This window comes from Typopeltis vanoorti, chromosome 8 (assembly GCF_054136105.1).
Source record: "Typopeltis vanoorti isolate ZY-2024b chromosome 8, IOZ_Tvanoo_1.0, whole genome shotgun sequence".
Lineage (NCBI taxonomy): Eukaryota > Metazoa > Arthropoda > Arachnida > Uropygi > Thelyphonidae > Typopeltis > Typopeltis vanoorti.
Genome location: NC_143556.1, coordinates 42,869,281 through 42,893,534, shown reverse-complemented (window position 1 = coordinate 42,893,534; position 24,254 = coordinate 42,869,281). Strand labels below are relative to the sequence as shown.

Genomic DNA, 24,254 nt, shown 5'->3' with positions numbered 1-24,254 from the left:
CCAATAAATACTGTGCAGCCAGTATTTATTGGCTGCACAGTATTTATTCCTGTATCCTGGTTGAAAGCGTAAGATCATCTTAAGCTTTTATTGGGAGGCAATGCAGAAGGCGACTTTAAACTCAAGCCTATGTTAGTTTATTGTGCACAAAATCCAAGATCATTAAGAAGATGTAAGCAACAAAAACTGCCAGTAATTTGGAAATCAAATAAGAAGGCTTGGGTGACCAAAACTCTTTTCGAGGAGTGGTTCAACTGTTATTTTTGTCCTTCGGTTGCAGACTACTGCAAGAAAAATAATCTTATCTTTAAAGCCCATTTGTTATTAGATAATACTCCTGATCATCTTAGGAGGCTTGCCGATCTTAATGAAAATGTGAAGATTGTTTTTTTGCCCCCAAATACAACTTCTTTACTTCAGGCAATGGACCAAGGCCTCATGTCATTGTTCAAAGCATACTTCTTCTGTAGAACCAGGTCCTTTGCCCAGGTCCTTGAAGCAGTGAGTAAAGAGTGCAATTTCTTTACCAAAGTTTTGGAAAAAAATATGATATCAAGCAACCAGTGGAAAATATTCATTTAGCATGGGAGGAAGTCACCGCCTGCAATATGAGAGTATGTGGCAGAAGGTCTTACCTCACTGCACAAATGATTTCATTGGTTTTAATAACCCAGCTGATGACATTATTGAAGAAATCAGCATAATTGGAAAAGAACTTGGATTTAATGAATTGGATAATGAAGATGTGAGAAACTTGCTCGATTCTCATTCAGAACAGTTAATCGAGAATGATCTTCTTCAACTAGAAGAACAGTGTGCATATGAAAAAGAAGAAGAAGATAAGGAGTGCAAACAAAAAGAGAATGCTACAACTAAGAAGCTAACTGCAAAAGAACTTGAGCTAGTTTTCAATCACATTGAGCATGCTAAGGAACTTTTGTTTGATGCTGATCCTGATATGGAACAAAGCTTCAAAGTCTGCCAAAATCTTGATAAAGTGATCACCAGCTATTTCAAATTGCATGACAAGATGAAAAAGTTGAGCACTATTCAAACATCTTTATTTAATTTTTTTATAAAAAAGTAGCTCAATCAAATATTTAGACATTAAATAAAAATTTAAGAAATATGAAATTAAAATTCGAAAAATTAAAAGTTGGTCCTTGTTGGGGATCTAAGTAGCAGAATAGGAAATGATTGTCAGACATACAAGAATATTTTGAGAAAATTTGGAGAAAAGAGCAAAGCTGATAATAATGGAAAATACCTGTTGGATTTCTGCTCAGGACATACTAGTTATTACTAACATAATGTTCCAACATAAAAATATGCACAAAGTCACATGGAGAGAAGAGGCAAGGTATAAGAAAAGTCTCATTGACTATGTTATAGTTGATAGTGATGTTTTCTCCCTGGTGCAGGACACCAGAGTGTCAGAGTGTACAGAAGAATTGAAATTGGAAGTGATCACCATTTAGTCTTGAGCAGGATAAAATTGAATTTCATATTGAAAAGAACATGTAAGAAAGTTTTGAAGCGAATAAAAGTTGAGCAATTCTCAGATGTGAACTGTAGACTAAAATACACAAACATTATTGTAGAAAAATAAAAGAGTTTGAGTAAAGGAGCAAAACCTTGTAGATTCTGATGCAAGCTCTGAAGAAAACACTGATTTGATTAAGCAAGAGAGGCATGTAGTGAGGTTATCTGCAAGGATAGAAAAATCAGAACAGGCAGTGAAGAAAAATAAGAAACTATATCAAAAGTTCTTGGTAAATAAGTCAGCTTGTGTTCTTAGAGGATACAGAGACAAATGTAAGAAAGCTAAACACTGTAGCTAAACAAAATTCATGGGAAGACTTTGGTAAGAACATAGAAAAAAATATCAAGAAGGTGGCAGGATATTCTGGAGGTTGCTGAAAAAACTCAGAAATGGAAGAAAGTGTGCTGTAAAAGGAATTAGAGATGATAAAGGTGACATGAAAACGGGAGAAAAGGACATCCGTGAAGTATGGAGTAATTACTTTGACAAATTGTTAAATGAAACGATTAGTGATCACAGTGGTAAAAAAAACTCATCAGGCATACAGTCAGGAATACATATTCATACTTGAAGTAGAAAAAGCCATCAAAGGCTTGAAACGTAGTATTCGACCAGAAATGCTGAAGTATGGTGGTATAAAAGTCTTACAGTGGCTGCACTGCACAGTTCAGAAGGCATGGACAGAGGGGAAAATTCCTGATGATTGGAGTAGAGCTCTCACAGTACCCATATATACCAATGGAAATAAAACTGAATGTGAGAATTACAGAGGTATTTCTCTACTGAGTGTTCCTGGTAAGATTTCTGCCAGTATACTTGAGAAACGGTTGAGAATAATTGTGGAAGAAAAGCTTGGTAAAGAACAAGCTGGATTCAGGCCAAATAGAGTCTGTCAGGATCAGATCTTCACTTTACGACAAATAGTGGAGAAATCATGGGAATATAACAAAGATCTGTATTTAAGTTTTGTTGATCTGGAAAAGGCATATGACGAGGTGCTAAGAGAGAAGCTATTCAATAGGCTACAGTTATATGGTGTCAATGGGGCATTATATCAAGCAATACTTAGTCTTTATTTGAGTTGTAAGTCAGCAGTTAGAATTGAAGGAAGTATAGGAAGATGGTTTCATGTTAACCCTTCTACCGGCTGAGGTGGATGAAATAGCCAGACTACCTTAGAATTTTTCATGGATCAAAACTTCATCGGCATTCTATCTTTTATCAAGTATTTACCCTCCTCTGCTGTTAATCCCTTATCGGCGATTTTAGAGCCATTAACGGATTAACCGTGGTGGAGGACTTTTGAGTCAGTTGTCTTTACATGTACTGTGGTACTTGTGATTTGCTTTACTGTACTAAGATATTTGATCGTTTTTTTTTTTTTTTTTCTTCTGCACAATTTATTGTGTCTCTTTCCAAAAATAGAAGTTTCACATCTGCAAATCCCGAAATGACCACAGATTTTTTAATTGAATTTAATTGAATATATTTTAGTAATAGTAAATTTCCTTAATTTACTGACAATATAGATTCTTTTTTGCGAATTTTCAAATGTTTGTTTGCATTTAAAATATTTTGTTAAATACTGTATTTATATATTTAAATAACGTTTAGCGAAATAAATATGACATTTACTTTCTTTCTTTGCAAAATACGTTTATATGGATAGTCATATTTCAATATTCAAAATTAAGTGGATATTGAATACCACATTTCAATTTTAGGAACGATTTTTTTAATTTTTTTTTTTATGAGCAGCAAATGATTATAAACTGCATTACTTGGTTTCTGATATTGTGTATTTTTTAGTATCAAAAATTTCTACCTAATGATATTTTATCAGAGACTCTTAGCCTTCTTCTTTTGCTTAAAATTGCAACAGATTTTTTTTTTTTTTTTTTTTTTTGTAGGATGCACAACATTACTGTAATATCCAGTGCTTAACCAATGTAGATATTTTTTGAAAATATAATAGGAAAGATATCCTGTAAGGAATGATTCAAAATTTATGCTCATTTTTAAGATTTTTTTACTGCAACTCCCCCCCCCCCCCCCCCTCCTCTCCTGTCCTGGAACTCTGTTACATAACAACTTTAAATTTCTACTGGTTTGAAAGCTTTCAGACAGTATTCAAAATCTCTTATTTCAGTTTACCGTTTTGACCAAAGAAATAAAGCAATAATATTGTTGTATATTTGACGCTTCTAATTCTGTACTCTTTCTTTGCATCTGAAATCAGCTGTTCAGTGGTCTGCTGAAATTATTCTAAGATTTAGAAATACTATGCTATATTTTCAATATATAAAACTCTTTATGCATACTACACAAAAGAAAGTTCAGTAGTATTATTTTTGTTTGTTTTTCTTTAAAAAAATCTAAATATTACTACTTCTGCTGCTGGTTGCTATTTCTGAAATAATCTATGTCTTAGAAATACTTGATAAGATTCACTTAGCTGGAAGAAAAGCTAAAGACTTATTACTCTTAGTGCTATTGAGAAAGGAAAGAGAGAACACTAAAGTTCCCCAAGCTGTAGTGCAGAATACATCAAGAATGTTGTTTCCTTTTCGATTGTTGATTACAAATATCCTAACAGAAATACTGACATTTCTTTTACATGCTGATATATTATTTATGCCAAAATAATTTCTTAATTTATAATGATCAGTTTCATGTTTATTATCGAAAAATTATAAATTATTTCATACCATTATCTTGAAAAAGAGGATTTCAATTATTTTAAAAGAAGAGGTGCATATGCGTTTCATAATCTTGTTTTTTTTTTTTTTGGGGGGGGGGGGTATAGACATTTTCAATTTGCAGATATTTCAGAGAATTTATTTCATAAATCGTTCGCAAAACAACTGCTGCAAACGTAAATCACTTGGGGAACATACCCATTCATTTTAGTGTAAAATAGTAGCAAAGGTTTAGTTACTTTAGATATCTAACCTAGAAGAAAATGTTATGTCTTCTGATATTAAAATGTTATGTGAATAATTTTTTCTGACATGATTTCTCTATTTGTTATAATGTAACCAATTTCCAGATTTTTTCCCTCCTGCATACTTCATGCTATATGCAGTGATTTCTTCTTTGTACTAAAAGAAAAAAAAAATCACATAACAGGAGAAAAATATGTAGTATTTTCTTTTCCACTGGGTGAATTTACAATTCTTTGTGTTTTGAAGAGAAAGTGCAAATGATTTTTTTCTTACTATTTTTGCCATTATAACATCTGATATAATTATAAGAGTGACATTTTACCATTTTTCTCCCACATGAGAAACACAAATAAGGTAGTAATAATATTGTTGATTCTGTCAAACTTCATTGTAGCAGAAATTTTTATTACAAAACTTTGTAATATATATATATATATATCTCTGAAACAAGAAATTTGGATCCCATATCACATCACTGTTGAGTGTTGGCAAGGTGAAAATTTTTGCATTATTATTATTATTATTATTATTATTATTATTATTATTACCCCAAGACCTCATGGAGTCAAAGACTCATCTGGGAGTCCTTTTATCACACATACACATCTCATCATACCGACCTTAAACACACTCAAACTCCTTGCAGACACCACGCTCTCAGGGAAGGCATTCCAATCATTCACAACTCTTCAGGAAAAAAAACCTGCCTCTCACTCCCCTGCGCACATCCTCTTTATACAGTTTCCAGGGATGACCTCTGGTTCTCCCCTGATCTCTCACTATTCTCTGTAGAACTTCTCCACCATTGATCTTATAACAACCCCTTACCAACTTGTAGGTCTCTATCATATCTCCCCTATTCCTTTAAACTATAGGCCTATCTCTGTGTCAGGTGTTGTGGCTAAGTTGTTGGAGAAGCTTGTGAGAACTAGGATCCAGAGTTGGGTTGGCAACAATGGTATACAATGGTATAATCTTTGATGGACAGCATGTATTTGCTAAATGGAGGTCATGTTTTAGTAATCTACTTACTTATTACAATAAAGTGACTGCTTCCTTGGACAGAGGAGAAGGATACACAGTAATATACTTGGATTTCGCAAGGCTTTTGATAGAGTACCTCATGATAAGTTGACAGTCAAACTAGAGCAGATGAGGTTGGATATTAGATTAGTGCATTGGATTGGAGACTGGCTATCTGATAGGTATCAACAAGTTGTGAATGGGGGGTGCGATATCCAGGAAAAGGAAAGTCACTAGAGGAGTGCCTCAGGGGTCTATTTTAGGGCCATTACTATTTAACTTGTATATTAATGATATTGGCGAAGATTTGGATGAAGATATTCAGTTGTTTGCAGATGATGCAAAGTTGGGACGAACCATAAAGAGTAGTGAAGATGTTGTGGCCTTGCAAGAAGACTTGAATAAATTGAGTGATTGGGCAAGCAAATGGGGATGTGAGTTCAATGTTGCAAAATGTAAGGTTTTAAAATTTGGAAAACAAAGATGGGATGCAGAATTTATGCTTGGTGAGAATATATTGTTGGAAGTAGAGGAAATAAGAGATCTGGGAGTGATAGTGGATAAGGATCTAAAATTTAGGGGACACATAGCCAAAATTGTGAAGACAACACAAAGACTTTTGGGAATGATGCGGAGGACACTGACGTGTAGAAGTAGGGAGATTCTTGTTCCATTGTATAAGGCTTTGATTAGGCCACACATGGATTATTGTGCCCAGATTTGGTCACCTGGTTTTCAGAAGGATGAAGAGATGTTGGAAAGGGTCCAGAGTTGACTGACTAAGGTAGTTTCTGACCTCTGGAATGTCGATTATGAGGAAAGATTGAAAAGATGTAATTTGCAGAGTCTAGTGGAGAGAAGGAAGAGGGGAGATATGATAGAGACCTACAAGTTGGTAAGGGGTTGTTATAGGATTAATGGTGGAGAAGTTCTATAGAGAATAGTGGGAGATCAGGGGAGAACCAGAGGTCATCCCTGGAAACTGTATAAAGAGGGTGTGAGTAGGGGAGTGAGAGGCAGGTTTTTTTCGTGCAGAGTTGTGAGTGATTGGAATGCCTTGCCTGAAAGTGTGGTGTCTGCAAGTAGTTTGAATGTGTTTAAGACACGGTATGATGAGATGTGTGTGAGATAAAAGGACCTCCTAGATGAGTCTTTGACTCCATGAGGTCTTGTTTAATAATAATAATAATAATAATAATAATAATAATAATAATTACACACATCATACATTGTATTGAATGTTTTATTGAATTGAAATCCAGGAAAGAAATAATTAAACTCTAAATAAATAAGTTATAATATAATGTCCTTTTTTGTATTTTTTTATAGCTGATAAAGAAACACATGTTAATTCTGAAGATTTTGGTAGAGATCTATCCAGTGTGCAAACACTTCTCACAAAACAAGTAAGTCATCAAAAAGTAGTATCAAGAAATACTGTTGTTGTTGTTCTTCTTCTTATTATTATTATGCAGGCGCTTCCAGAATGTCAAAGAACTTTCTGGAGGAGCTTGTATTATAATATATCATGCAGGCTCATATCTAAATATACCTATCATCTACCATCACCTAGGCAAGAGTTAACATAAATGAAGAGTCAGGTTATGGAGAAGGAAATTGATCATTTAAAGAAGAGATTAACTGATATAAACAAGAAGGAGGTTAAGAGGAAGAAGCAAGTACAGGAAAACCTCGCTTAACGCGATTAATTAATCCAACAATTAATGCACGATAAGCGAAAACATGTTAAGGGAATACAATAACCAATAGAAATTATTATAATTCGTCCATCAGTCAGAGTAAATTTGAAGAAAAGAATTACAATATAAGCTATATTAGAGGATAAAATCATCAAAGTTTATAAAAATCAATTGCTTAATTTTTTTTTTTAATGTCTAAATTTGATTGAGCTACTTTTTTACAAAAAAATTAAGTAAAGATGTTTGAATAGTGCTCGACTTTTTCATCTTGTCAGACAATTGGTGATAGCCAGCGATCTCTTTATCAAGATTTCAGTGGACTTCGAAGCTTCGTTCCATATCAGAATCAGCATCAAACAAAATTTCCTTAGCATGCACATTGTGATCAAAAATTAGCTCAAGTTCTTTTGCAGTTAGCTTCTTAGTTATAGCATTCTCTTCTTGTTTGCCCTTCTTATCTTCTTAATATGCACACCGTTCTTCTAGTTGAAAGAGATCATTCTCGCTTAATTTTGAATAGGAATCGAGCAAGTTTCTCACATCTTCGTTATCCAGTTCATTAAATCCAAGTCCCTTTCCAATTGTACTGATTTCTTCAATAATGTTAGATCTTGGATTTTGCACATGATAAACAAACACAGACTTAGACTTGAATTTAAAGTCGCCTTCTGCATTGCCTCACAATAGAAGCGTAAGACGATCTTTAGATTCTTTGTATCCTGGTTGAGATGCATCTGTTTTAGCTAGGAAAGTTTTTGTTCGTATATATGCTTCCAAAAGAGATCAGTTTCATCAATGTTGAATATTTGACGTGCCATAATCAGCCTCCTGAATTATTCTTTGCAATTGTTCAGGAAACTTGACTGCAGAATCTTTATAGAACTAGCAGATTCCCCAGTTATTCTTGCGTTATGCAGTCCCACTCGATTTTTAAAACGGTCAAACCATCCTGAACTCACAGTAAAGCTTTCACATTCCTCTTGAAATTTGGTCTCTTTCAATGAGGTCTCTTTTCATATTGAGTTTATTGAAAGCTTTTGACGAATATTCCTTGTATTAAGAGGTATTCTTTTTTGCTTACAATCCTCATTCCAGAGTGATAGAAGACGTTCCATCTCACTGCAGATTAGTGACAGAATATTTCACGTTATTATGGCCGGGATATCACTAGTGCATGGGAAATTGTGAAAGAATATTTGTTATCAGCAATGGTAAGTTGTATACCACGAGTGAAGAAGAGGACGCAATTTGGAGTAAAGTGGATGACAAACAATATTAAACAGGAATTGCATGCGAAAAAGAGGCTATGGAAGAGATATAAGGAGATAGGTGAAGAGATGCATAAGGAATATAAGACACAGGCCAGAAGAGTGACTAGTGTGGTAAGGAAAGCGAAACTGGAATATGAGAGGAGATTGGCCCTAAGATCCAAAGAAAATCCTAGGGAATTTTTTAGCTATGTGGCCAGTAGGAGGAGAAATGACTGTGGAAGAATATGGAGATATGATGCAAAGGACATAGTGGAATTGTTCAATGAACACTTTATTGGAGTATTTCATCCTAGAGGAGTCAGTTTTAATGCTAGAGGGATAGGACTGGTTCGAGGTCTGGAGGTACAGGAGGAGAGTGTGTTTCAGATACTGAGTACTCTGGATGTCAGTAAAGCTGTGGGACTGGATGGTATTTCACCACGAGTTTTGAGAGAATGTGCTAGGGAATTGACAGTGCCTTTAACGTGGCTTTTCAGTGAAAGTCTGGCTTTGGCAAAGGTGCCCAGGGAATGGAAGGAAGGTAAGATAGTGCCATTGCATAAGGGTGGTAACAGACTGGAAGTGTCTAATTATAGGCCAGTCTGTGTGTCATCAGTAGTTGTTAAGATCTTGGAGAAAGTAGTGAGGGACCGTATACAGCATTGGGCAGATGAGGGTAATGTTATCTGTGTGAATCAACATGGATTTGTGAAAGGACGCTCTTGTTTTAGCAATATGCTAGCCTTTTATAATAAAGTTAGAAGAACATTAGATGAGGGAAAGGCATATATTGCAATTTTCTTAGACTTGGTGAAGGCATTTGACAGGGTGCCACATGATAAGCTGATATTTAAGTTGCAGCACATGGTTCTGGATGTCAGATTGGTCAACTGGATTCAGGATTGGCTGTCTGATAGGTATCAGAGAGTTGTGTATGGTGGAGCAGTTTCCAGGAGGCAGAGTGTTACAAGTGGGGTCCCACAGGGCTCAGTACTAGGACCTATATTGTTTAACCTTTATATCAATGACATAGCCAGTGGATTGCAGGGGGATATTCAGTTGTTTGCGGATGATGCGAAGCTAGGAAGGATTATTAGTAATAGTGCAGATGTGGTAGCCCTGCAAGAGGATTTAAATAAGCTAGATAGATGGGCAAATGAATGGGGGTTTCAGTTTAATGCAGCAAAATGTAAGGGCTTGAGGTTTGGGAAACATTGATGGGATGCTGCATACTCTATGGGAGGAGTTATACTGGAGGAAGTAGGGGATACAAGAGATCTGGGGTTGATGATTGATAGAAACCTGAAGTTTAGGGGACATATTGCAAAGGTGGTGAAGGTAACACAGAGGATTGCTGCCATTATGAGAAGGACACTGACCTGCAGAGATAAGAGGGTTATCACTCCGTTGTATAAGTCTCTGATCAGACCACACTTGGACTATTGTTCTCAGATTTGGTCCCCAGGATTTGAAGGGGATAAATTAACTGTGGAAAGGATACAAAGACGGATGACAAAGATGGTTTCAGGACTGTACAAGGATAGTCATGAGGATTGGCTGAGAGAATGTGGACTGCAGAGTTTGGTGTATAGAAGAAGGAGAGGTGATATGATTGAGACTTTTAAACTGTTGAGAGGTGGTTACAGGGTTGACACTGGGGAGTTCTTTCGCTTGGTTGAACAGCGGGAAGGAGTGATGACAAGAGGCCATCCCTGGAAGTTACGAAAGGAAACTGTGAGCAAGAGGGTAAGGAGTGGTTTCTTTGTGTGGAGGGTGGTTGAGCCGTTGAATGCATTGCCTGATGGAGTGGTGGGAGCGAGAACGGTCAGTGAGTTTAAAGAGTGGTATGATAGACTTTGTGTTTCTCAGGGGGGGGGACCTCCCCTCGATGAGTCTTGACAGACTTTATGTCTTAGGAAGGACCTCCCTCGATGAGTCTTTTGACTCCTTGGAGGCCTGAATAATAATAATAATAATAATAATAATTAGATATCACTCACGCTAACTGATTATCGCGCATATCGAATTCGCATTAAGCGAGGTTTCCTGTATCCAGAGATGATAGAGTGGCTTTATATGGAGATTCAATCATTAAAGGTGTCGTAAATAATAAGGTACATAAGATATGTTTTCCAGGTATTACAGTGAAATGAATATTTGATGCTTTGCATGGACGGAAGGAAGGAAGTAATGTGCATCAGAATTAGTGGTAGCAGTTGGTATAAATGAGACAAAGAATATGGAAATAAATTTAAAGAAGTTGTTGCAGGCGGTGAAGGAAAATAGTGTCATTCAAAAAGTGGCTAGTTTGTTAGATAGGATATTAGTGAACTGAGAAGGGGAGCAATCATACTGAATGGCAAATGTCTGAATTGTCAGGCAAAGGATGTTCGGTTTGTGAATGTATATAGTGAATTTGAAGGGAAGCTAGAAGGTGTAAAGCTGATGGATTGAATTTGAATGGGTTTCATGTTGGATATTTGGAGCAGTTGTTGTTTACTAGGAGTAGCATTCATATAAAAGCATGACTAAGGTTCAGAGAGAGAGAGAGAAAGGTTGAGAAGCAAGCGTAGAAGGACAGGAAGAAGATGGATACAGAGATGAGAAAGTGATTATGGCAGGGCAGAGTAATGCAGGTGCAAAAAAGTGGAGATGATAAGGATATGAATGAAAATCAGAGTCAGATCAGGGAAATTGGAATATTATATATGGTGGGGCTGTAGCAATAAAAGTAAAAAAAATTCAGTATGGACTGAAGAAATTATATCATTAATAAAACTAAAATATAACAGAATTTAACAATATTTAACAGAATTCTTCTGTTCGTTCATTTCTACAAACATATAAATTAAATGCTAGAATTAAATAGAAAAAAGAAAAACCGCACAATATTTATCTATGATAACAACGTTTATCATAGATAAATATTTATCTATGACAACACAAATTAACATCGTTAATTTGTGTTGTCATAGATTATTATTATTATTAATAGATTATTAGTAATAATAATATGTAAATTATTATTATTATTAATATTATTTCGTGACACCTCCAAGGAGTCCGAAGACTCATCGCAGGAGGACACCTATTGTACAACTCTCCGTCTCCACCTCTACACCGAACCTCATCTAATCATCTACATCAGCGGCATCTACTGCCCATCACCACCACCACCACAGCTAGTATTTTTTGTCTGTAAATTGCGTGTGTTCTGAAGGGCCGATTTGTCTCTATGCGAGATGAAAAACCTGAGTTTCCGGGAGAAAAAACCCTGCTACCTCCATATGAGATCAGCTAACTTACCTTCGATAAATTACATCCATCAATTGGAAAACCCGAGTCCATATAACAATTCCTCCTGTCATGACGAGACTCGAACTCAGGTTTTTTCCAATTGATGGATGTAACAAACTGTCATTCTTCCAATTGCACTACAGAGGCACTTTAAATCACACGTTATCCCCACTATGTTATCCCCACTGGGCAGTGGTTTGGTGCAGTCTGCATTAAATGCAGCTACAGCATTGTGTATACTAGCCAGTATTGATACTAGCCCCAATCTGCACAGCATTGACTATTGCAAAATACAACCACTGCTACAAAATTAATTATATAAAGTACTATCGAGCGATATTCTATTACAAACAAGAAAATAATGGTTTTTAGATAAATATATGAAAATTTAAGAACGGTGATAATAAAACATTAATTTTCATTTTATGCTCGAGGGGCTGCAGCCCTGCAGTCCTTATGGATGAGCTGCCATTGATATATATATATATATATACTTATCCCCCCCACCACACACACACTTAGGGTACAATACTATAGCACATCATTTCCACATATCAAGTGCAGATAAGGATTTAAAAAGAAGAAATCTCTTGAGATTTTTCTCTCAGAGGGCGGCACATGATTGGAATGGATTGCCATTGGATGTCATTGAGGGAGGCCACATACTACACACACACCAGCAGTGTGAATGAATTCAAGAATAAGTATGATAGCTGGTGTGTGTGTAGTATGTGGCCTCCCTCAATGAGTCTCTGACTCCCTGGAGGTCTGTCTTAATAATAATAATATTGCAAAGGTGGTGAAGGTAAATCAGAGGATTGCTGCAATACTGAGAAGGATGTTGACCTGCAGAGAAAGAAGAGTTATCATTCCATTGTATAAGACCCTGATCAGACCACACTTAGACTGTTGTTCTCAAATTTGGTCTCCAGGATTTGAAGGGGATAAATTAACTGTGGAAAGGGTGCAGAAACCATCCTGAAACCATCTTGGGTAACAAAGATGGTTTCAGGACTGTACAATGTTAATTATGAGGATCTGCTGAGGGAATATGGATGTAGATTTGGTAGATAGAAGAAGGTGAGGTGATATGATTGAGACTTTTAAATTGTTGAGAGGCAGTTACAGGGTGGACACTGAGGAGTTCTTTCACTTGGTGGAGTAGCAGGAAGGAGTGATGACAAGGGGCCATCCCTGGAAAGTACAAAAGGTAGCTGTGAGCAAGAGAGTGAGGAGTGGTTTCTTTGTGTGGAGGGTGGTGGAACCGTGGAATGCCTTGCCTGATATAGTGGTGAGCACAAGAACAGTCAGTGAGTTCCAGGTATGATATGATATGATAGACTTTGTGTTTCCTAGGAAGGACCTCCTGCGATGATTCTCTTGACTCCATGGAGGCCTGAATAATAATAATAATCTCAACAGTCAACATCCAAAAATAATTTACTGCTGAATTAGAGATTGATGTTCCTAGATGCCATACTCACACGTATATCTGAGAAATTAAAAATCTCTATTTACAGGAAACACACTCACACCAATAGATATCTCCATGCACAGGCCAGTCACTATCCATCTCAGAAACATGGCATTATTTCTATGCTAGGCAAACGTGCTTTCTCCCTCTTCTGTGAAGAAGATATTAACAAAGAACTTCAATTTCTTCTTATAACCTTTCAGCAAAATGGTATTCAAAACAAACAATTAATAAGATACTATTCAATCCACCTTCTCACCATATTGAAGATAGAAATAGTAAAAAAGACTACATATCCCTACCACATATCAGCTCCGTTTTGCCAGACTTAATCAAAGTTCTTAAAAAATATATAACATCCAGACTTCTTTTACACCTCTACTTAAACTCTGTTTCTTGGTCAGTATGCCCAAGCAAAAACATAACAACCTGAAATATCCCAGTGTTTACCATATTTGGTGTAACTGCAACATGCCTTATTTTGGCCAGAACAGAAAGATCCATCGAATTATGTCTAGAGGAGCATAAAAAGTCGCCACATATGGCAGAACCAGAGTAAGTACTCTATCGAACCATATCCTGAATTCTGCTGATGCTAAGAACAAAAACTTTATCATTCATCCAGTCATATGGGACAAACTGGAAAATATCTTTTGATGCTACTGGAAAAGAATTGTAGAATATAAAGAAATCATCCTCCATCCAGTATGTCTTAACACTAACCTTAGCTATAATCTCTTGGACTGTCATTGTACTGCTATCAAACTTTGGCATTCATGTGAGTTTGAATGCATGTACACGCCCAACAATGAAGAGATACACAGAACAGCTTCAAACATTAATGTTTTAATATACAGATTTTTTTCCCTCTCATTCTATGCGCCCAAAGAAGTCTTCTAAGAAGATGAAATTAGTTGTGCAGTTTGACTTCATCAGGTGTTAAGAACATAGAAAGCTATTAAAAGAAACTGAAAAAAACATTGAGACACTCCAAAGCTATACAATTATAAAGTTATAATATTCGACTGTAAATTACAGTTATTATGAACTTGAGCTATAGTCCATGTTAAAGTTCTATTGTTGTACACTTGTGCGTGTGTGGAACCACGTGATTTCCAGTAGCTGATAGTAGAGCTGAAAGAGTCAGGCAAATTATAGCTGAGATTATTGTTCATATGAAGAGGGTCCAAGGTGATTTCTTTTGACTCGACAATGCAGCATTCTACCTCATCGTGGCAAATGTGTAGGTTTGAAGTTGTTGTCCAATTTACTTCATGTTGGCGGCTTTCGTTGTTCGTGTTTATTGAAAGCAGGACATGGCCTGATAGGGCATATTGTATATATATTATATATATATATATATATATATATATACAGTAAATCTCCGTTTTTACATTCCCGCGATTTACGTTTTGCTGCCATTTACATCATTTTCCGTTGGTCCCGTCTTAAGGCCTATTCTTACAATATATTTTTTTCCCACCATGCAGCATCGGTTGATGTTGCATGGTATTCCAGTTGATGGTACTATACTCTGAGCAAATGCCCTTGAATTTGCTGCAAGGTTGGGGATTAATGTCCACATCAACAACTTGATGTGGACGTTATTTCCTGTGATTTGCAGTTTTTTCTCAGGTGGCAATACTGATTTTCGAATCGATTTCCTCTCATTCAAATTGATTTCTGTGGAAATCTGTGCATTTCTGTTCCCAGATGGCGTTGCTTTTGGCTGTAGTTTCGTTTCTGCCATCACTTGCACACTTGCAGCAGTGATAGTGATGAGCGATACCATGATTTTTCAATCACAGTACGAATTGATACCTCGAAGTTCTCATATCAGTCATTTTAAACCGTCAGTAGCTCGTGGCACCTGTAACGTTTTGTGATATGATTTCCCATTCACAGTGTTGTATTGAAATCGTGAACAAGGATCATACACAAATTGTGAAATCACATTCTAACTTCTACCAAGACAGTTGTTACTCATGAATATTAGATATCAGTGAATTAACTACAGTTCATGAAATATTGCTTCACTAGCTTGCAGTGTGGGTGTTCATAGTCGCAATTCAGAAGTATGTTGCAGAATTTCTGCTATGTAATTTAGGATGTGATAGTTGCTTCATGTTGCAGTGGTGAATGATCCATGTTAGTAACATGGAGAAAAAAGACAGTAAATATATTTCGGTAGAAGAAAAGATGGCAATTCTGCGATGTGTAGATTGGCTTGCACATGTGTTCCAGCATGTCAATCTACACGTCGCAGAATTGCCATCTAGCAAAAGATCTTTAAAAAATCAAGCATTGAACTCAATGCAAAGCAATCTGGCGCTATGTCAAAAAACGAAAATATATCTGCACATCGACATACGATGAATTGGATAAACTTGTTTGTGGAGTGGTTTGTTTCTATGAGAGCGTCGAGTATTCTAGTCGATGGTACTATACTCCGAGTGAAAGCCCTTGAATTTGCTGTGAGGTTGAGGATTAATGGTTTTACTGCATCAAATGGATAGATTGATTGTTTCAAGATGTGTCACAATATTGTGTATAATCAAGTGTATGGAGAAAGTAATAGTGTTGCAGGGGAAACTGTAAACCAGTGGAAACATGAACTAAAGACTATTATTCAGGACTACAAACCGAAAAATATTTTCAATGTTAATGAAACTGGGCTCTTTTATAACATTCTGCCAAGTGAGACATTGTGTTTTAAAGGAGAGAAGTGTCACAGTGGAAAATTCAGCAAGCAGAGGGTAACTGTTTTGCTCATCGCCAATGCTGATGGATCAGAAAAATTATTTCCACTAGTAACTGGTAAATTTAAAAAGCCAAGGTATTTTAAGAATGTGAAAAATCTGCCTACAAAATATGATGCCAACAGCACAGCATGGAGGACCAACAGCATCTTCACATCCACCATGCATGCTCTGGATGCTAAAATGGGGACAAATCACCACGAAATACTAATACTGCTAGACAAACGTCCTGCATACCCGGAAGATCTGTAGCTCAGAAACATTAGATTAGTGTTCTTTCCCCCTAATTGTACAAGTGAGCTTCATCCATTAGATCTGGGCATCATCATGCATTTAAATGGAAATATAAAAAAAAGCTTGTTGAAAAAGCTGTGTTTATGCATGATAATGGTATGGACCCAAAACAAATGACCATATCAATCCTTGATGCCATGCATTATGTGACCAAAGCATGGTTATGTTACTCCTGAAACAATATCCAGCTGTTTCCAGAAGGCAGGAGTTACGTTTGTGGAAGAGGAGGAACAACTACAGGAGGAAGAAGAAGATATGTCAGAGTCCAACAACTGGGTATGTGATGGATGAGTCTTCCTCATTTCAAGACTATGTTGATGGTGATGTGATCACATCAATGGTACCAAGTGTAGAAGACATCCTTTCCAACCACCTTGGTGAAGAAGAAGAAGAAGTGGTTGAAGAAGAAGACTGTGATCAAGAACCTACCATCCCTACTAGTAAAGAAGTAATGGAAGCTATCTCTGTTTTGAGGTGGTATATTGCAAGTGCATCAGGAGACGATGGGGCATTTAATGCCTTATACACTGTGGAGAGGCAGCTGGAACTTATAAGAGTGCAGAAAAAGCAAAAACAATCAACAATTAAAGATTTTTTTTTAAATAAATAAATGTATGTAATTGTAAATTCATTTATTTTCAGTTATTAAATTTCGTAATCTAGTATGTAGAGTCGCATACTAGCAGTAAGTCATATTTTAGCCTTTTATTAACTTTTTTTACATTTATATATATATATATATATATATATACACACACACACACACACAGTAAAATCCCTTTTATATATATATATAAGTGATTCTATTATAATTACAGCTATTTTGCCTGCTTCACTTTAGGAGTGCCCCTGTTTAAATGTCATTGGCTATTTACTCATGGATTCTTAGGGCATTGTGAGTGTAAATGTACCAAAAGGTATATGTAGCATAAGGAATAGAAATTTACACATACCTTTTTCTGGGTGTTGCGGCTTTTCCTCTCTTCTGTGATGTCGAAAAACTACTGAGTGTGTGGGGGGGGGGGGGGGGTACGCAATTTGGTAGAATTAAGTTAGAAAAACCCGGTTTTTTTTCCGTAATATATATAAACATATATATTATATTATATAGGGTGGGGAAAAGGTGAAAGGGTTGATTTTTTAAAATAGGGAGGGGGAAGGGGAAGTCACTTATATATATTATTTCTGGGAGTTTTCCCAGAAATAATATATATAATTGATTCTCCTTAAAACATGTACATTAGCCATGAAAACCTAATATATGATATACACATATGCATTGAGGTTGATTTACTCGGTTGTTAAACATATTTTTTAAAAGAATTGAATGACATAAACTGAGGGCAAAGGGAAAAGGTTTCATAGTATCACATGCCTAGTTTCGGCTTTTTACAGCCTTCTTCAGGTGTTCTCATAAAAGAAAAGAAAAAACATTAAACATTGAAGATAAAAACTGCGAACAGCACAGGAAAGTAACTATACATATTTAACGTGAAAACGTTGTAGTTAACGTATTCAAAGCTGTTCCTTCGTTGGCCACATTGTTTGGTGAGTGCGTGTGTATAGCATCTCGTGATCTCCAGTATTTGATCACAACAGCATGACAGTCTGGGAGATTGTAGCTAAAATTATTATTTAAATGTACAGGGTTGAGGATGATTTCTCTAGATTCTACAATTTCTCTCTCTCTCTCTCTCTCTCTCTCTCTATATATATATATATATATATATATATATATATTATTATTATTATTATTAAACAAGACCTCATGGAGTCAAAGACTCATCTGGGAGGTCCTTTTATCACACACACATCTCATCATACCGTGTCTTAAACACACTCAAACTCCTAGCAGACACCACACTCTCAGGCAAGGCATTCCAATCATTCACAACTCTGCACGAAAAAAACCTGCCTCTCACTCCCCTACTCACACCCTCTTTATACAGTTTCCAGGGATGACCTCTGGTTCACCCCTGATCTCCCACTATTCTCTGTAGAACTTCTCCACCATTGATCTTATAACAACCCCTTACCAACTTGTAGGTCTCTATCATATCTCCCCTCTTCCTTCTCTCCACTAGACTCTGCAAATTACATCTTCTCGATCTTTCCTCATACTCAACCTTAGTCAGTCACCTTTGGACCATTTCCAACCTCTCTTCATCCTTCTGAAAACCCGGTGACTAAATCTGGGCACAATAGTCCATGTGTCGCCTAATCAAAGACTTATACAATGGAACAAGAATCTCCCTACTTCTACACGTCAGTGTCCTCCACATCATTCCCAAAAGTCTTTGTGTTGTCTTCACGATTTTGGCGATGTGTCCCCTAAATTTTAGATCCTTATCCACTATCACCCCGAGATCTCTTATTTCCTCTACTTCCAACAATATATTCTCACCTAGCATAAATTCTGCATCCCATCTTTCTTTTCCAAATTTTAAAACCTTACATTTTGCAACATTGAACTCGCATCCCCATTTGCTTGCCCAATCACTCAATTTATTCAAGTCATCTTGCAAGGCCACAACATCTTCACTACTCTTTATGGTTCGTCCCAACTTTGCATCATCTGCAAACAACTGAATATCTCCATCCAAATCTTCGCCAATATCATTAATATACACGTTAAATAGTAATGGCCCTAAAACAGACCCCTGAGGCACTCCACTAGTGACTTTCCTTTTCCTGGATATCGCACCCCCATACACAACTTGTTGATACCTATCAGATAGCCAGTCTCCGATCCAATGCACTAATCTAATATCCAACCTCATCTGCTCTAGTTTGACAGTCAACTTATCATGAGGTACGCTATCAAAAGCCATTGCAAAATCCAAGTATATTACTGTGTATCCTTCTCCTCTGTCCAAGGAAACAGTCACTTTATTGTAATAAGTAAGTAGATTACTAAAACATGACCTCCCTTTAGCAAATCCATGCTGTCCATCAAAGATTATACCATTGTTGTCAACCCAGCTCTGGATCGTAGTTCTCACAAGCTTCTCCAACAACTTAACCACAACACCTGACACAGGGATAGGCCTATAGTTTGATGCTCAAGTTAAATCACCTCCTTTATGAAGTGGCACAATCTTGCCCTCCTTCCACTGTTTAGGAACTTGACCAAGTGCAAGACTCGTATTAAAAAATTATGTGAAGGCAGGTGTCAACTCTCTGACACATTCCATCAGAATACGCGGTGATATATTATCAAGTCCCACAGCCTTATTTACATCTAGTTTACTCTACTCCCCAAACACCTCTTGCTCATTTACAGTCAGTCTCTCCTCCCCATCATCAACTGCTCTCAATCTCTCCATGAAGTCACATTCACAAGATCGAAAGATCTTTATGAACTGTTCATTAAGTATCTCCACCACACATTCTGCATCGGCTATCTTTATACCATTTCCTCCAATCAATATCATCCTTCCATAATCATTCTTTCTTTTGCTGGCTACATATCGAATGAACTCCCTAGGATTCTTTTTGGCTTCATTAGCTAACTGCTGTTCATACCTCTCTTTAGCTACTCTCACCAACCAAGTCACCCTCCTTCCCTGGTCTTTGTAGACCTCATGAAATTGGTTACTTCCACTTCTCTTATGCTGCCTCCACAATGCCTTTTTTTTTCTCTGTATCGTATGCTTAATCTCTTTATTTATCCATCTCACACCTACCTTATTTAACCTTCCCACCTGTGGTATACATTTAGACACTGCATCTACTAAATAGTTTTTGAAAATCCCCCAAGCTGCATTGATCTCTTTTCCAGCTAACTCCTCATTCTATGCTACCCGCAAGCTGTCTCTTGAGCTCTTCATAATCCCCCCCCTTGTAGTTTCACATATACCCTTTTTTCGCAGGGGTCCTTGCACTGCTGGAAACCATCCAGGTAATCACCTCATGGTCACTTTCACCAATTGGTGGATGATTTCACACCTCATTTATAATTACATCCTCCAATGAGATGACCAAATCCAAGACCCTTAATCCTCGTGTGCCCTCTGTTACATACTGTCTGAGGTAGTTATCCCTCAAAAACTGAACAAACTAATTTTCTTTACTTCCTGTTGCCATCTCTTCATTCCAGTCTATATTGCCATAATTAAAATCACCCATAATGATCACCCTTTTCTTATTTCCTTGGCTTATTTGACTATACATTTCACTATCACCACCATCCACATTACCAGGTCTATAACAACATCCCACCAAGTATTTGATTCTATTCACCTCTATCTCACACCATACTGCCTCAAAACCACTGGCCCTATTTCCCTCTTGCATCGCTACCTTGTATGGACATAACTCTTTCTCTATCATCAATAGCACTTCTCCTCCCTTTTTACCCCTTACATCCTCACGAAACACATCATATCTTTCCATCTCTATTCCTGTCAGGATGTCGTCCTCATCTAACCATGTCTCACTTATTCCGACAATCTTTGGGTGCACAGATGCAATTAGTGCAACCATTTCTTCCGCCTTGTGTCTTATACTTCTAGCATTGGTATACAAACATGACAGCTCATTTCTGGATCTACAGCTAGTTCCACTGATACCACTCACTCGATGTGATCTCTCCATGCTGGACTGAGGCCATTTCCCTTTCTGCTTCTTTGCAATTCCATCTGTTTCTTCTTGATCACTGGTAATCCCATTCCTTTCCTGCCTACACATGCTCTCACCTCCTCTTGGAGCATCCACCTTTCTCATGCTGTGTACCCCTGTCCACCCTGAGACTCCCCGTTTTCCTGCTCCTCTTGCACACCCATTCTCTCATTTTCTATACTCATACCACTCACTTCCTCATTCATTTCCACTTCTTCAATCTCTCCTGTCTTACTCTCCTGCTCTTCCACATCACTCCCCTCTCGATCTGATTCATTCTCTCTATTCACTTCTCTACCTTCCAACAGCAGTCTCTCCAAGCGACTCACACCATAACCACTCAAATGCAGTCCATCACTCCCATACAGCTAACTTCATCCCTAAAACTCATTCCACACATTAACAAACTGTACTCCCATCTTCTCACACATTTCAGCCAGAATATCATTGATAATCCTTGCTCTCCACCTCATTTCACCACAATCATACCTAGGCAACACACTGACTACCCTTCCTGTCACACTATTCTCCTTTATCTTTCCAAACAGTCTCCTGACATTCATTTTGACATGCTCTTTGTTCTCTCTCTCAAATCATTTGTACCAATTAATACAATTAACTCTTTTGCTCGCTCTCACCTCATATCCAATGTCTCAATCTCTCTACTCATTTTACCACCTAGAAAACATACCTTGTGCATTTTATCCTCTAGCACACCTTTAATAATGGAGTCGCCATACAACGCCACTCGCTCATCTTTCGTTAACTCTTTCATGCCGTAATGATTTTTTTTAATAGTTTTGACTTGAATTCTCTTAATTTCATTTTGCATCCATTTCATTGATTACCTCATCCAATCCAATTCATCTTCCGAATCACGCTACATTCCGAATCTCTATCATTAAATCTTTCCAACTCTCGACCCCATCTTCTCACTTTCCCTCTCATTCATCCTTCTTTGTTTCCGTAATTTCGGTGCAGCATACGTCCAACTTTCACTATCATTCTTCTCACTTTCACTCTTATTCATCTTTCTCTGTTTCAGTACTTTCAGTCCAACATGCGTCCAACTTTCGCCATCATTCATTCTTTTTTCGCTATCATTTATTCTTTCGATTTTTTTCACTTGCGATTTCTGCATCACGTTATTTCTACTTTCATTCGTTCTCTCAATTTCATTTCTTTCCGCCTCACTTTCGTCCCTTTTAACATCTGTTATGGTTTTCAAATCGCTCTTTTTGTTTTTTCCTGATTTTTTAACATTTTTTCGCCTCTCTTTCTCACCATCCTACCCTTTCAAACGTTCACTCGTGACACAATCGGTACTAACACTTTCTGTCATCAATTTCATATTTGCATTCATCAGTTCCTCGTTCATGACACACTTCGCACACACTTTTCTTCCATATGCAGTAAACATCCACAAATCATTTATGTAATTGAAGGAATACATATAACAGACCTCACACTTAACGAAATGACTGAAATCTATATTAAAATCATGGAATGACAATGCCGCCGCCATTTTTTTTTTTTCTCTCTGCAGGTTACTAGGTCTAATAATAATGATTTCGTAATTTAGTTTAGGCAAGAAAAATCACCCACACTAATAATACCAGTAGCGTATAATGTTTACAGCCGCTCTTACTCAAACAATTACGCATATATAGTTAATTATTCCTAGTAAAACTTATCTGAATCAGGAGCTCTTCAAATCGCGTCCGCAGCGCTTGGCTCACTAGCGCCCTCTCAATAAAAAATAGGTACAGTGGAATTTTTTTTCTTTACAGGAAACATTTGATACTGGACTGATAACGTTTGAACAAGAAGGAATTCAAAGTATTACAAACCTTAAAAATCAACTAGTAACTGCAGGAGATGAACAGAGTTCTGCCATTGAAAAGCGTCATAGTGATGTTATGGGAAGGTAATCAAAAGTAGCATTTTTATATATATATATATATATATATATATATATATATATATATATATATATATATATATATATATATATATATATATATATATATGCTTTATTTAATTTAGTAAAATATACATTTGAACAAATGGAAACAAATAGCTATTTAAACATTACAAGAATATATTACAAAGAAAAAGAAAAAAAGATTTTTAAGACATACAATAGTTACACAGAATTGGAGAGGAAAGTTTAATAGAACAAGTGTTTTCTGCTGCATCAGCAGGAAAAAGACCAAGATATAGGTGGATTGATATGGTAAAAAGTGCCTTAGAAGATGGAAATATGAGGTCTGATAATGTTGGAGTTTTGACATGTAACAGATTGATTTGGAGGAAAATTGTAGATAGGAAGTTAGTAATGATGTAAATTTTTCATGTAGTACTATCATATCATGTACACCCCTTGAGGATACATGTCAGGAATTTGATGATGATGACAATAGAACAGAAGCAAAAAATGATAACAGAATAACAGAAAGGATCAGTCTTTCTAATAAAAAAAGAGGGAACATTGCATTTCAAGATCACTCTCAGCTACATGAAGCTACAATACTCATCAACACAGAGGATCTGTTATTCATTAGTGAACTTGTTCTCACATGTTCACTTATGAATAAGTGAACATGTGAGAACAATGTAGATGGTCATGTCAGCCAAGCCTGTAATGCTAAACAGCTGAATGTTGTATTATGGAGTCAAGACATTTGGCAGGAAACCAAGAAGGTGATACTCCAAACAATAGTAGAGAGTGTTCAGATGTATGGGGAAGAAGGATATACATTGAATGCGAAGCAGAAGAATTATATAAGAGTAGTAGTGGTGGATGGCTTATGACAAAGTATGTGTATATCTTGCCTTCAAAGAGTTTGGAATGAGACTCACAAAGAAAATGAATTTGTAAGAAATGTTCTGGTAGCCTCCAGGTGGTTCCTGATGGAACCACCTGGAGAGCATCTATCTTTAGGTATGGACATGTTATTAAACAGATGCCACAGCAGAGATGGTCCTGTGAGTGAGTGATGAATTGGTCACCACTAGGAAGATAGATGAGAGGATGGCTTTGACTTATACAGAGAGGAGGAGTTGTAGAGTCAATGTGAGTTAGAGAGTTGCAAGAAGGTTCCTGGAATGGTCGTTCACAGTGGAGTTTAAAGACATTTACACTGCTGAATAGTGAAAATGTCTTTAAAAGCAACAAAGTAATATAGTTCATTGGTGCTCTCCACAGTTTCTTTATGGTGCAAAGACTTGGGTTATGAAACAGAAGAAAGAACAAAGATCGACAAGCTTTGAAAACAAGTGTTTGAATAAAATAAATAGAACGTCATGGACTGAAACAAAAATCAATCAGGAGATCATAGAAGAATTA

At 36.7% G+C, this 24,254-nt stretch overlaps 1 protein-coding gene across 3 annotated transcripts in view; it reads left to right on the top strand.

The window, feature by feature from the left end:
• LOC150103955 (spectrin alpha chain-like) overlaps nucleotides 1-24,254 on the top strand; it is an 850,682-nt gene that overhangs the window by 673,485 nt on the left and 152,943 nt on the right. For all 3 annotated transcript variants that reach the window (XM_090397194.1, XM_090397195.1, XM_090397193.1), the window contains 2 exons: nucleotides 6,841-6,917; nucleotides 22,696-22,832. In XM_090397194.1, coding sequence (XP_090253320.1) covers nucleotides 6,841-6,917; nucleotides 22,696-22,832 — 214 coding nt within the window. The remainder of the gene's footprint in view (nucleotides 1-6,840; nucleotides 6,918-22,695; nucleotides 22,833-24,254) is intronic.